This window comes from Juglans microcarpa x Juglans regia, chromosome 5D, assembly GCF_004785595.1.
Source record: "Juglans microcarpa x Juglans regia isolate MS1-56 chromosome 5D, Jm3101_v1.0, whole genome shotgun sequence".
Taxonomy (NCBI): domain Eukaryota; kingdom Viridiplantae; phylum Streptophyta; class Magnoliopsida; order Fagales; family Juglandaceae; genus Juglans; species Juglans microcarpa x Juglans regia.
In genome coordinates this window covers 4,995,249-5,009,862 of record NC_054602.1, presented here as the reverse complement: position 1 = coordinate 5,009,862, position 14,614 = coordinate 4,995,249, and the positions used below count along the sequence as shown (strand labels likewise).

Genomic DNA, 14,614 nt, shown 5'->3' with positions numbered 1-14,614 from the left:
TTTAAAATAACGTACGTCCATCCAGATAAAATTACCTTTTCTTCTTTTTATTTTTATTTTTTAAAATTATTTTTGTATTTTGTATTATCTAATATAGACATATGACCAAATTTTATTAGAAAATGATTTATACAGGTTTATTAGAATAGGTTAAGCCCCGCACAGAAACTTTAAAAAAACCAAAAAACTCACATTATAAATCCAAATTTTCTCAAAATCTACATCTGACTTTTATCAGCCTTATCTTATCTTGTCCCCACGGAATCCACATGCAAAATATATGCCGGAATGAACATGAGCTAGCTCTCTCAGATAAGGCCGCTTACACACAAAGTCTAACTGGGTGGCTGCGGCTCAAGTGCAAGGTCTTGACTCTTGATTGGCCGCCGACATGCATCGGTTTTAGGGCTTGGACCCATATCCAAGCTTCTGGTTGGGCCCTCGCCGGACGTAATGGCGTCACTGGTGAGATGGGAACGGCTCCGTGGTCACTGTTGTCTAAAACCATATTTGCGGCGCTTACATTGGACCAGTTGATAAGGTAAATAAATCATTTACAAATTAAATACAAATTAATTATTTGTGATGAGTTACGGCATTTGAGACATGCAAATCGACCTATGATCTATCATCGAGGGATTCATGCTGCGTTTGGATGCTCTGGTATTGATATCAGATTAATATCTAAGTTAATCTGTAAATAGTAATATTTTGTAAATCCCATTGATTAGATATGTTTGAATGTAAATTATATGTTAAGATATGTATTTCAATGTACAAAGTAAGTTGAGATATGAAATCACGTTTTGCCTCTTTTTTAATTCAAACTGTGTCATGGAAAGAATTTCTGATGGAAACCATGGCTGGATAGATGAAGTGAATCCCTCAATAGAAATTGTCAAATTGAATTTTAATCAGTGCAGATTCGATGCATTGCACGCATCATCGGGAAGTTTTTCATTTGATTTGGCCGCTTCCTATTTCGACGAAGTTTCCTAATCAGTAGAAATATGTTGTGAGTTTTTTTGTAATTTTTGTATAGAAATTTGCGAATAAAAGAACTCCTAGAATTTCGTGATAGAGCTATATATATATATTGATATTCTCAAGCTTACTAGATGTATATATCTAGAATTCTGATTTTCGAAGTACAAATATGGATCATGTATAGCCATCAGCTAGCATATATGATAAAGTGAGTGTGAAAGAGAAAAAAAACGTAACAATTGCGATTTGCTGGTGCACCAACCAAAGTTTTGAAAATCGTTCCGCTCTAGTTAGAATGGCCGAAATTCTTCGTCCCGGAGTAGTAACTGAAACTGTGTAGCTCTATATTTGGTATCGGGTTAAATTCCGGTGGTTTCAGCTCGTTTCGGGACATCGGCCAGATTTCAGAATTTTGGCCGAATTGAGGGTTTCGGTCCGAAATTGTATATATGATGATTTTTTTGGTAAATATGTTGAATCCCATGGTATATTCGTAATTTAGCTACATTTTCTCCTTTTTTCCTATTTCTTTCCTGATTCTCCCCCTTCCCCTTACGAATTCATCTGAGTCTCTCTCAACAAGAAAAAATTGAAAACCCTTCATTGATCTCCACTATCCACACTTCGATGATGCCACCTCCACAACATCGCAAGTCGCAACTCCATCACGCCGCAGCTCTTGTTGCTTCGTCCTCTGTGCGACAATTCCATTCCAAAACCCATACAGGTATATGTTTTATTGTTCTATAACCCCATCAAATACTTTAAAGGAATCCTATGGAAAGTGGATCAAACAATTACTAAAAAGACAATACCATGGTGGTCCTCACAATCGATTGCTCTGAACTCCACTAGGAGCTGTCTAAATACTTTTTAATGCACCCTTGATCGATTTAGAATTTTAGACGCTTGAAATGTTGCCTCGTAGTTAAAATTAATTGGTGTTAGGAAACATATACTCATATTTTTTTTATGATATTTGATTATGACTCACCTGAATACTCATAATCCGGGAAAATCAATAATATCAAAAGTCAATTTTGGAAACTTAGCATGCTTAAAGTTTTAAACATAGAAAAGATAAAAGATATATTCATTGTTGGTTCTTGACTTGACCCTTTTTTTTTTTTTTTTATCATTATGTAGGAGTATATAAATATCTAGTTGTCAATCAAATAGTGCTACATTTAAGACACTTGTTCCTGCTAGATCAGAGGATCCAGCATATGCCCATACACACGTATTGCCAGGGGCAAGAAATAGTACTCAATGTGTCTATTGTACCAAAACAATTAAAAGTGATGGAGTCACAAGGTTGAAATATCATCTAGGTGGGATTTCAGGTGATGTAGAAGCATGTAAAAAGGTCTCCGATGATATAAAATGACAAATGAAAGAGTTGGTCAATGAAATGAAAAAAAAACAAAGAGAAGAAAAGAAAAATAAACTTAGAGACTGGAAGCCCTGTAGATTTATCATATAATGATGTTGATGTTAATGTTAATGTTGATGATGATGATGAAGGACACATTCATGGTTCAAAAGGGAAGGAGAAAGTAGGTGGAAAGTCAATGACGGCATTTAATAGATTCTTCGCTCCAAGAACAACTCCTGGGTCTCAACCTTCTATTAAGAGTACTATATGTTCAAAGGAGATGATTGACAAAGCAAGGATGACTATAAAAAATTAGTGGTATGATGCTAATTTACCTTTCAAAGCATCTCAATCCAAGTTTTATCAACCAACTATAGCTGCCATCGGCTCAAGATTCAAGGGTCCTTTACATGAGTTGAGAGGAAATCTGTTGAAGAATTATGTGACTAAAGTTCAGAATTATCTCTTAGATATTAAAACATGTTGGGGGGAGAGTGGTTGTTCACTAATGGAAGATGGTTCGACAAACTAGAGGCAGCAACCAATAATTAACTCTTTAGTTCATTGTCCAAAATTTACAATGTTTTTGAAATCTATTGATACATCTGGCCTTAAAATAGATTCTGAAACATTATTTAACATTCTTTATGAAGTTGTTCAAGAAGTTGGGGTTGAGAATATTGTGCAGTTCATAACATTTTTTACTATCGAAAAATATGTAACATTTTCACTTATATGTGACTTTTATTTTGGTAGAAACATAAAAAGGGGAGGAGATGTTCTGGATTCAATCAACCTTGAGAACATTAACTTGATGGAGGAATGGGTAGGTGAAGAATCAGAGCTTATTGATGGAGAAGACTTGGATTGAGGAAGTATTGAGGAGCCATTAGTCTCACTAAATTTGGAAGACGGTGATAATGCTGGTCTTGATATTGATGATGATGGTGGTGACATTCAAGAAAAGATTTTGATGTAAACCCAAATTGATATGGGGTATCTAGGTCCAGATTCTACGTTGATTGCTTTGAAATACTACTTAAGAAGATGAATCTGTACAAATATGAAAGGAAAAACTTAATATCTTCCTTGGACTAAGGATAATATTTGTTATTTTCCTTCAAATCATTATATATTTATGCTCACACTTGCTTTATTACTAAATATTTGGTTTCAAGTTTGTAAATGATTCTGATTTTTATTTTGACCAAGTTTTTGGTAGGATGCTTGTTTATTTATGTATTAATTTCTTATACAATAATTTAGATTTTTTCATTTTTGAAAAAATCTTCATAATTTTGAATTTTGCAGCTATTTAAGTCCGGTTTGTGGGTTTCATAAAATAATTTCAAATTTTACTATTAATCAATATTATTCAGAGTTTTTTTCTGTGTTTTGGACAAATCTATTCTCTTCTCTATGTTGATTATCTGTTGAAACTAGTCGTCAGAATTAATCGATGCAAAACCAAATTGATATGGAGTATTTAAGTCCAGATTTTACGTTAATTGCATTGAAATACTATTTTAAGAAGATGGATCTATACAAATATGGAAGGAAAAACTTAATATCTTCATTGGACTAAGGGCAATATTAGTTATTTTCCTTCAAATCATTATATATTTATGCTCACTCTTACTTTGTTAATAAATATTTGGTTTCAAGTTTGGAAATATCTTTGGCGCCCAGCAATTTTCGTTCTTGGACATATATAGGACGAATTTATCGCGCACCCAACACCAAGGAATTAAAAGATCATGACATATATGTAAGCACACTACTGGGCAACATCGGGCATATTTTGTTCTCTTTCTATTACATATATATAATATACTAAGAACAAAATCTTTTGGAGTAGTGCTACAAACAGAATACGCAATCTTTAACGAGCAGAAGGTGGAGCTTCCCCAAGGAGAAAAGCTGAGAAGAACGCCAGTGAGTTGCTTGGTTTGAAGCAAGGCACTGCATGGCCAGCCCCTCTAAATGTAGCAAACATAAGCCCCTCGTATTCCTGAAACCAACCACTCACCTGAGCCAAACGCCACTCCTCGCTTAGTGAAAGTTAGAGCACATGCATAATAATTAATAGAAATATACTAATTGCGACGCTAGCTATTTCCATCATATTTGAGATGAAAAGACACGCAATATATTATCTAGTGGAGAAAACTTTTTAAGCAGTATTTTATATATGTAAGTGCATGTGTATATATATATATATATATATGAGAAATGCTTGGGATCCCGAAAATGGATCCCAAAGATTTCTCCCGAAATATTTTTTTATTTTTTTTATTTTTTTATTTTTACTTAATGATTAAAAAAGTATTTTTTAATAATATTATGAATTTTTTATTTTTTTTAAAAATATTTATGATGATTAAAAAAATAGATAAAAAAATGAAATGAAAAATAAAAAAATAAAATACACCATTCGGGATAACTTTCGGGACAAATCTTCGGTACCAGTAGCACCACTCTATATATATATCAGACAAACTTGATTATTCATATATTAAGATTACTATCAATCAATTAAAGAAAGGATTTGATTGTATATTGTCAATATCAGGATAAACTAAACCAAAGATCATTTGGATTCTGCAATATTGACTTTTGCCGCGCGTCATGATTACCTCTTTTTGGTGGTACCAGGGCCTCCATGCCTTAGTTATGGGCAGTCCCAGTGAACTGAGGCTGTATCTGGTGGACAGTACAGGAACTCTTCCATCCGTGTCTCCACTGAGACACCCACAAAGAAACACCATAATTAAAGATTTATTTGATGTGTGTGCGTGTCACAATTATATAATGAAGAAATTTTATATATAATTAGGTAGCTAGGGAACATTTACCTGTACACCCATATTCTAAGTCCTGCAGTAATAAGCTTCTTGTATATAGGGAGAACAGATGGCTTTGAATCCGACCACTCCTCGAATATCTTCATACTACATCCAAAATTTTAGGTTCAGTGGTAGAATGTTGAGTACTGATCATAGCTATCAACGAAAAATAGAGGGGGGAAATTATTACTTGCAGATGCTCCAGTTCTTGAGCTGGTGGCCATCGCTAGCATGTAGAGCCTTCTGAACATCTGGTCTGTTGTAGAATGCTTTTGCATATTCATCAAGGCATGGGTCATAACCACCCATGACTCTTGGTATCTGGCACATAAAAAATCCCTCCCGTAAAAATATGTCGATTTCCTTGAGTAAATAGCTAGATGCCTAGAGTAAATAGCTTCTAATATTATTTGAGAGTCTGGTCATGACAGAATTCGAATATCGTCTCTGTACAGAGTTGAAACGGTAATTAATATACCCTTAGAAATCATAAAAAGTTCTGCTTACCATCTTAGTCTTAGACGTGCGCTTCATCAATATCATAAGTGGCAATGATCTGTCATCTGAACCAGCTGAATTGCCAATGCAGACTGAAGTGTAGAGGCTATAGATATCAATCTCCTTGTACTGTTTGAGTACTTCATCAATGCCTTCCGTACAATCATTGTTGCTCCATGTATCATTGCCCTCGAAATCACAGCTTTCTCTGATTAGTTTATGAGTCTCATCTGATATCACAGCATGGCTCCAAGCATAATCCACTAAGCCTCTCCAGTCCTCAGCATCAGATGTTTCGGGATTACCCAACTGCATGCAGTTTGAGAAAGATTACTAATTAAGTTAGTACCATGTATATTTCTCAAAAATAAGAAATACGCGTCCCTAAGTTTAAACATGCATGCATGGGTTTGAAATGTGTATAATTCTGAACTTAATTTTTAAGGATCATACCAAAATACCCTGGAGATCTATTTGAAGGGAATTAGGATCCTTGTTCATGTCATATATGAGCTCAGCAAGCTCTGGAACATATTTTCCTGTTGATCATGTGGGGATCGATCGAGTCTGATCAGTATATGATTTATAGGAATTCAGTTCAAATGCCTGAGCTGCAAATCATTTGGTAAAAAATGCAATACCTGCATAGCTTTCCCCTGCAATGTAAAAGGTTCGCTTTCTATATGATGGGAATTTGAGGAACCAATTGTTGAGGAAAATATAAGCATCTTTTGCTGTAATAAATTCCCCATATTATTTGATAGCAACCAAGATGCATGGGATCGATCAGAATTAGCTTGTAATACGAGTAATTAGAACAGAAAAATGACAAAGATCAAGTACGTCAAGATCATAGAATTCAGAAATGGAAGTAAAGAATACAAGCTTACCGCATAAGATTAAAATAAAGCTTTATTAATTAGCAAAAATAAATAAAAATTGAACTATTACCAGCTTGAAACTAAAATGGTATATATATATATATATATATATATATATCTTCGATAAATATAGGGTGGAGTGATATGCTTCTCGCATCCCACCTAAGTGCGCATATCTTATAATTTACTGATAAAAATAAATAAATAAATAAATAAATTACATCATGTGCATGATCAAATTAATGGTCCTCACCAGTAAAATCGTCTCCCAGATTATTGTAATCACTAGTTGTATTTGAGTATGAAAAGCCGACACCAATCGGAGATTCCAGGAACAACATGTTGGCTTCTGGAATATCATCACGAGACATTAATTAAGAAGCTATCTATCTAATTAAGAAAATATTACTTAGGTCCCTAGCTAAGTCTCCGTCCTGATCCCTTGATTAAAAAAAAAAATACTACATAGTGGCCGTTCATAGTAGTACTGCTAGCAAAGAATTTATAAGTATCTATATATTTGAGTATTAGAATTAATAATTAATTAATTGTGTGATGACATAATTAATTATTCACAAAAAAAAATTAAGTATATATTGAGAATATATATATATATATATATATATATATATATATATATATATATATATACACACACTCATGTTGATCTGATCTCATACTTGTATTCCATGAGTAGGGATTATGTTTCAGTCCATTCCCATTGGTGTCCACTATGAAGGGACCAATTTCTTGTGTTGCTCCATATCCCACAGAAGAGCACCCAGGACCTGAAAGGTACGTAAAACCGTTTATAATATCACCTCATCAGCAGAACGCATAAATTCATAAACACACACACAAAAAAAAGAGACTCGCACTTATAAATATTACAATTTACATCTTGTTTTTTTTTTTTTTTTTTTTAAATGGAGGGTGGGGGACTGTCTAGCTAGCTAAAGACTACGCAACATTAAAATTCGAAGAAAAAAGTAGCTGCGCTTTCTTCCATGCATATACACGCCTAAAAGTATTATAGTAGATTATATATAGCTATATATGTTTGATTCGGTCAGAAGATTGGTTCTGCACAATGGATGGCCTTAATTAGCAAGATGACGACTAAAGTAAGTTTTATATATCCGCGCGCATACGATAGTAGGTCATCATGAAACCCTACATATCTATATCATGAATTCAAACTTCAAAGTTTTAATTTTCTCCCTACAAATCATTAATCAGCTCGATCTTCCCACAATTAGGTCTAGAGCTAGCTGGCAACCATCTTTGAGAGCCGGATCGATCGATCATGAAGGTACCAGCACACATTTTTGATGGACTAAGATGATATATATATATATATATATATATATAGTTCATGTACTATATAATATGCTTACCGCCATTGAGCCACAGCACCAATGGTTTTTCATCAGCCCGAGTCGAGGCCTCATAGAACCAGTAAAAAAGTGCCCTTCCATGTGCTTCATTTACCGTAACGTAGCCAGCATAATGCCTGAAAGCTACATTAGGTTGTCCAGGCAAGTCAGTCACAAGATCCCCATTCCCTCCTGATGTCCCTTTCTTCCCACTGTCCCATAATTCCAAACGTCGACTATGGTCACAAACAACAGGCTTTACAGACAGAAGAACAGTAAGAGCCAGTAGAGTATTGCGGAGATCAACTGTCATCTTTGACACAAAATCCATATATATATACTGATATTAATGGAAGTACAAATCGCCAAACTATTATATAGAGAGCTTCCAGGTATAACTGCAGGCTGATGAAACACAAGCGAAGCCGCATGCCTATTTATGAAATTAGAAACGCTAGACATGGATGAGTGTCGTCCCACGTGGCAACCTCTTTTAATTGTATAGTCAGTTAGGCAATCGGCCTATGGCACCTGATGTGGAATTTGGGAAAGTTTTCAAAGTATTCTTAATTGCTTTGAGCGAGGATGAGTGGAAGCTGATCCAATATTGTTGTTGAAATAAATAGTGAGATGAATAGATCATGACCTTTGAATGAGTTTCGTGCCATGTTCCTTTTCTTTTCTAACTATATATAGCAAAGTAGCAGTACTAATAGTAATAGGCACATATGCGTCTGTGGTGGAAACTAAAAAAGTGGAAAAGAAAAAAGAATTCAATACCAAGCATATATATTATACCAACATTCATACATACACACACACACACACACACACACACACACACACACATATATATATATATATATATATATGCATTACATAAAATATAAAAGAGATCGATCTTTAAATACAAATAAGAGTTAATAATATAATTAGTCCTGAGTTTTCAATTCGTAGAAAGAAGTACATGCATATACATGATGATATAAAAGAACTAGTACTTAATTAGTTGTAATTATCTAATAATAATTAGATTCGATTTGATCAAATTCTAGATTTGACCATTAATTTTTCCCTTAACAAGATATCAAGAAATTTATTACAACATTCCTATATATTTTGGCCTAAAAAAATCAGAGTCCATTGAACAATGGATAATGCTAGGGTGCATATACAAAATTTGCACACTAGTGTAAATGAGTTTTTTGGTTTTTATTTTCTTTTTATTTAAGTATTTTTTAAACATCTTTAACTATTAAGATCAAAAAATAAAAATATATATAAATTTACTAATAGTCATAATTTCCTTAACCATTAAGAAAAAAAAATGTGAGTGGGCATATTTAGGAGTCATACTATCATTTTCCATTGAACATAATTCCCATTCTATTTTGACCTAAATTAAAGATGATCAACGACTAATGTAAAAGAATTCAATTCCCGTTTTAAACCTTCAAGTACTCGTTCCAAAGTTTTTCACATTGGGTTTGAGGAGCATATAATTTAGAGTAGTAGCTAGCTACATCCATTTTTCTAAAAAATGGTATCTAATTTCATGATCAATTAATCATACATCTATGAATTCATTATCTATTAACATCACCATGCAGCATCGAATATTGAACCGTACGCTAATCAATTCATGTAGATTTCCTTAGTTCATTTTTCAACAGTGGGATATGATGTCATATTTGTCGACTTTCCTGAATTGAGTACATTAATTTCTTCTTCTTCATTAACACCTCGTAGGGAAATACAATTGATCACGACCTCAACTCCCACTTTTTGCTACAAATTAAGGGATCGAGAAACTGATCGATCACCCATGCATGGATCGAATTAGAACTCACAATCTCTTGATCCTCAGATTTTTCTACGAATAGAGGAAGATCATCAACGTACGAACCACTTAATATACAACAATTAAATATTATATATGCTTGATCTATATAATAATCTTTTTTATTTTTTAAAACAAAGTCGTAATAATTACACTTTTCACTTATGATGTGGACTATAATGTTGATCATTTTATTATAATCTGGCAATATAATGTTTACATGACTTTTCACTTAATAATTACATACATCACTTCTAGTTTCAATATATTATATACTACGCGTGTACCTACATATAATACATGTATATGTACATATATGAAGTGTGATCAGCTGAAAATTAAAGCACTAATTTATGATCTTCGCCCTAAAACGTACGGCCTGCTAACTAGCCAGGCTGCTACCCACCACGTTCCATGAACTCCATGAACTCCATGAGATCAAGAAGTACTTTGTGCGGCCATCTTCTCTCTCTGTTTATCTTCCCTCCCAAAATTAGGGAAAAAGTTAATTCCTTGCGTAATTTTCGGGCCTTCGAGATTCTGGATCGATCTTATGATCTTCTTATAAAATATATATTTAAACGCTAGATGATCATAACTGCTGGTGATCTTGCATTATTGTCTTGATAACCTTATAATAAGTTTGTTGTTGGTTCTCACGAGATCAGGGTAAAATACGATCTTTGCAATAGTAATAAATTACCTATATATCAGCTTATTAATGGAGTCCCCTATATATAATTAATTAGGTTGCTCGAATTTTAATGAAATTTCTAGCAGCCTGATTAATGAAGAAATATTCCTAATCATGTGACGCCTGCATCTTGGCTGTGCATATGTACCTAGCCAATTAGTTTTTTTTTTTTTTAAATGTACTGGAACTTATCAAAATAAATCGAAGGACATAATGGATAGTTAAAAAAAAGAAGAAGAAGAAGAAGAATCCAGATCAGGACGCACAGAAATTCTTTCATTATGCTTGTAAGTTGTCACTACACTTTTTTGTTTATTTGCAAAGTCCCAGTCAAATATTCTTCTTTCTCTTTCACATGATATAAAGGGATCAGATTAAGGGACCAAATCACGAGAAAACCTAGAGGGGGAAAAGAATTAAAAGAGAATAAAGGAGATCAGGTTTCAAAAATTCAAAGATTTCAATCCAATGAGCTAATCAAATTAAGTTTATTCTCTATGTATTAAACCATTCAATATACTACTGGTTCTAATCAGTACCAATATTAATTAATTAATTAATTAATCAATTCACTATAAGAAAACTGTTTATTTATGGCCAGTTAATTCTAGCGAAATGACTATTAGTATTTACAGCCAAAATGAGTCTGTTTTGGTCACAAATAGTCTTTTTACCGCAATTAAATGACCACAAAAATCTATTTTTCTTGTAGTAATTATATTACTGATTAAAGAATAAAATATTCTATATATATATATTGTTCAATAGAATATTTTCTTCTTTTATAATCTACTTTTAGCAAGTGATTTTAAAACTATAAGTTCCACTTCTGATCAACATTCAGATATAGATAGTAGACAAAATTAAAAGAATTTATCAGGTGGTGCAGTAGACAATGCAAGCCCAAATTCTTAGGAGTTGGTTCAAGTGGTAAAAATGTCTATCTTGGTGGTATGCTCCCTCCAAATCTAATGTTCGAATCCTCTTAGGTGCAAACAATTCCTAGGGGTTATCGAACTAGAGGGTTTTTTTTTCTTGAATTATTGCCCGATGTGCACTTGAGGGAAGCTCCCAATTGCCGAGAGTCTTTGCACTCCTAGAATTAGTCGGGACACTATATATTCCCGGACACCCGGTATTGCCAAATAATAATAATAAAAAAAAAGATAATGCATACCCATGACATAAACATAATTTATCTTTAATCTCTAAGTAAATTGTATACACATTATTGTCCAGTTAACTCTTAGTACGCAGTTCCTTACATAACTAAAATATGTTAGGAGTATACACTTTGTAAGGGGATTTTCCCCACTTCACAAGGCCCACCGGGCCTCGACCTAATACCCGGCCCAAAGGTCACTACGACCATACTCAGAGTTTGGCTCAAAGGCATGTGGAACATGACGTTAACTCAATCAGGAAAGGGACACAAATGATTGATAGGACAAATCAGTCTGACATCGCTCGGTCGCATTCTAAACCTGGGAACTTGCGTGGAACACAATGGAAAATGCAGAAGACCCTCGATCCACTGGCATGAGAACATCAAAGGCCCACAAGAGATGAAAGCACGGCTTGGAAACCATGCCACATTAATGGCTCCACTACCGAGCTACGTGCCACATTGATGGTACCGTTGTAGAACCACACCGCATTAAAAGACTCTAATAGCAGGAATAGTAGGAGGGGCACAAACTTCGTGGAGACAAGCATGATTTGCACCTTCTCAGACTCGTGGTATAAATAGCAAGTCTCATGTACGAGAAAAGCTCTCTGATCCCTAGACTATTTCACTTATTTACAAACTTCTAATAATATTTATTAATTTTGACATCAGAGACTCCCCGGTCTCAAGACCGCCCTTCCTTGCGTGCGAAACACAACGTTAACATGCTTGATTATATATATATATATATATAGACTGGGATCGATATATTATTTCATTATGTTAATTTGCAATATTTCTTAGTACTCATTGAAAAATAGTGAACACAAAGTGCTTGATGAAATGCCTCAACTGACGTGAGAGTCTTTGAGAGTCTATTTTATTTATATACTTAGCATATTTTTTCAATACATGAGAGTTTGTACTGATTGGAGACCTACGGTATATGCAGTAATGGAAAGTAATTACAAAATAATAAAGATGTTAGCCGTTGCACAATTTATGTTGATGGGCTGGCTGTTCCATAATTCATGGACGTAATCTTGCTTGTAGTCATTGGTTCTGTGTATGGAAGGTAGCCGTTGGGTTCTTCACAAGGTAAGTTTTCTGTTGCCTTGTCTTTTATGTTAATATGCCCCCGCAAATTGTGCTAAGGGATGAGGCCAAGTTTGGTCCAAAGATCAATAAGAGCAGATCGGCCAAGGGGCTTGGTAAAAATATCGGCAATTTGATGAGATGCCGAGACATGCCGTGTGTGAAGAAGTCCAAGAGCGACACGTTCACGAACATAGTGATAATCAATTTCAATATGTTTGTTCCGAGCGTGAAAGACAGGTTAACAGTCATGTAAAGAGCACTAATATTATCACAGAGTAGCAACGGAGTGGAGGTGAGGTGAATGCCCAGATCACGTAATAAGAACGATATCCAAGTTAGCTCGGCAGTTGTATGGGCCATGGCTCGGTACTCAGCTTCGGAGCTGGATCGAGAGACTGTGTGTTGTTTTTTTGCAAACCAAGAGATACAGTTGCTTCCAAGAAAGACACAGTAGCCAGTGGTGGAGCGCCTGGTAATAGGACAACCTACCCAATCTGCATCAGAAAAGGCATATAGATCAAGTGTAGAATGGGAACTAAAATGAAGATCAAGGTCTACAGTGCCTTTCAAATATCGAAGAATGCGCTTGACCATTTTATAATTTGCTTCAGTAGGTGAATGCATAAATTGAGAAACAAAGTTAACACTGTAAGAAAGGTCAGGACGAGTGAGGGTAAGGTATTGGAGTGCACCAACAATATTGCGGTAGTGAGCAGGGTCAGAGAACGGTGTCTGAGAGGTAAGTCCTTTGGTCTTTGGCATCATGAGAGTACTCATAGGTTTACAGTCATGCATCTGATCTCGTTCTAGAATATCAATGGCATATTTGGTTTGAGAGAGGATAAGGCCATCAGTGGCTGGACTGATTTGGATACCAAGGAAATAGTGAAGAGAACCAAGGTCTTTCATGGCAAATTGACTATGAAGAGTGGAAATAAATTCAAGAAGATACTCAGTAGAGGAGCCAGTTAATAAAATATCATCAACATACAAAAGTAAAATAAGAGTACCACACGGGAGAGACAAACAAATAATGAAGAATCAGTAGTGCTACAAAGAAAGCCATAAGTTAACAAAAAACTGCTAAATTTGTCAAACCAAGCCCGGGAAGCCTGTTTGAGACCATAAAGAGCTTTATTTAATTTGCAAACATAAGAAGAATGAGTTGGATGAATAAAACCTGGAGGTTGTTCCATGTAAATAGATTCTTGAAGATCACCATGAAGAAATGCATTTTTGACATCCAATTGTCGAATACTCCAGCAGTTGATGAGAGCAAGGGTGATTACAATGTGGATAGTACTGGGTTTGATAACAGGGGAGAATGTCTCATGGTAATTTATGCCATCTTCTTGATGAAAACCTTTAGCTACTAAGCGAGCTTTTAACCGAGGATGTTTGAGAGCGGAGCGAATGGATTTGGGCTCAGTCGGAATGGAAACAAGGTCATGCAAGTGAGCATATTTGGGGTTAGGCTTTCGAATACCAGACTTGGACCGTGTGACAACGGTGGTAGTAGGGGTCATTGAAGAAATGGTGGGAGGGTTAGTGTGTAGCAGGGGCGCAGTCGTGGCAGTATCAGATGATGATGATGGAGATATAGGTAGCCTACTGGCACTAATGAAGGGTGGAGCAGGTGCAGGAGAATGGTCTGAAGTGGATAGAGATGGAAGAGGAATATCCGCCGCTATGGTGGATGAGAAAGGTTCGGGACCAACGTCAGGTATGGTGGAGTTAGAGAGAGGGGTAGGAAGAGTAATCCACATATCAAAGGTGGAAAGTACCGACTCGGTAGGTGAAGGTAAGTGAAGGTTATCAGGCTATTTAAACGGAAAGGTGGACTCATTAAAC

General features: G+C 35.1%; 2 protein-coding genes across 4 annotated transcripts; one reads left to right on the top strand and one right to left on the bottom strand.

The window, feature by feature from the left end:
- Window positions 1-257: 257 nt before the first annotated feature.
- LOC121264438 lies at window positions 258-3,242 on the top strand. 3 transcript variants are annotated; one of them, XR_005940498.1, is made up of 3 exons: window positions 258-541; window positions 2,134-2,330; window positions 3,119-3,236. XR_005940498.1 is itself a non-coding variant. In XM_041167602.1 (2 exons), exons 1-2 carry the CDS (start codon window positions 270-272, stop codon window positions 3,231-3,233), a joined length of 387 nt encoding a protein of 128 aa, XP_041023536.1. In that variant the 5' UTR covers window positions 258-269; the 3' UTR covers window positions 3,234-3,242. The 3 variants fall into 3 exon arrangements, 1 of the variants encoding a protein (XP_041023536.1); XR_005940497.1 differs by lacking the exon at window positions 3,119-3,236 and having other exon boundaries at window positions 2,134-2,574; XM_041167602.1 differs by lacking the exon at window positions 2,134-2,330 and having other exon boundaries at window positions 3,119-3,242.
- Window positions 3,243-4,105: 863 nt separating this feature from the next.
- On the bottom strand, window positions 4,106-8,599 carry LOC121264112 (serine carboxypeptidase-like 31). Its single transcript, XM_041167168.1, has 10 exons — window positions 7,985-8,599; window positions 7,268-7,375; window positions 6,841-6,936; window positions 6,348-6,440; window positions 6,160-6,245; window positions 5,716-6,015; window positions 5,399-5,529; window positions 5,218-5,313; window positions 4,999-5,104; window positions 4,106-4,391 (listed from the first exon to the last, which is right to left on the bottom strand). Exons 1-10 carry the CDS (start codon window positions 8,292-8,294, stop codon window positions 4,245-4,247), a joined length of 1,473 nt encoding a protein of 490 aa, XP_041023102.1. The 5' UTR covers window positions 8,295-8,599; the 3' UTR covers window positions 4,106-4,244.
- Window positions 8,600-14,614: the final 6,015 nt, after the last annotated feature.

What these genes read in the sequence shown, in the direction of transcription:
- LOC121264438 (XM_041167602.1), top strand. Translation starts at nt 270, where the DNA reads ATGCAAAATATATGCCGGAATGAACATGAGCTAGCTCTCTCAGATAAG. An exon ending in ACATTGGACCAGTTGATAAG is followed by an intron (nt 542 to 3,118) that starts GTAAATAAATCA and finishes TTATTTTGGTAG; the next exon opens with AAACATAAAAAGGGGAGGAG.
- LOC121264112 (XM_041167168.1), bottom strand. Translation starts at nt 8,294, where the DNA reads ATGGATTTTGTGTCAAAGATGACAGTTGATCTCCGCAATACTCTACTG. An exon ending in TCCCTACTCATGGAATACAA is followed by an intron (nt 6,937 to 7,267) that starts GTATGAGATCAG and finishes ATGATATTCCAG; the next exon opens with AAGCCAACATGTTGTTCCTG. An exon ending in TGCAGGGGAAAGCTATGCAG is followed by an intron (nt 6,246 to 6,347) that starts GTATTGCATTTT and finishes CATGATCAACAG; the next exon opens with GAAAATATGTTCCAGAGCTT.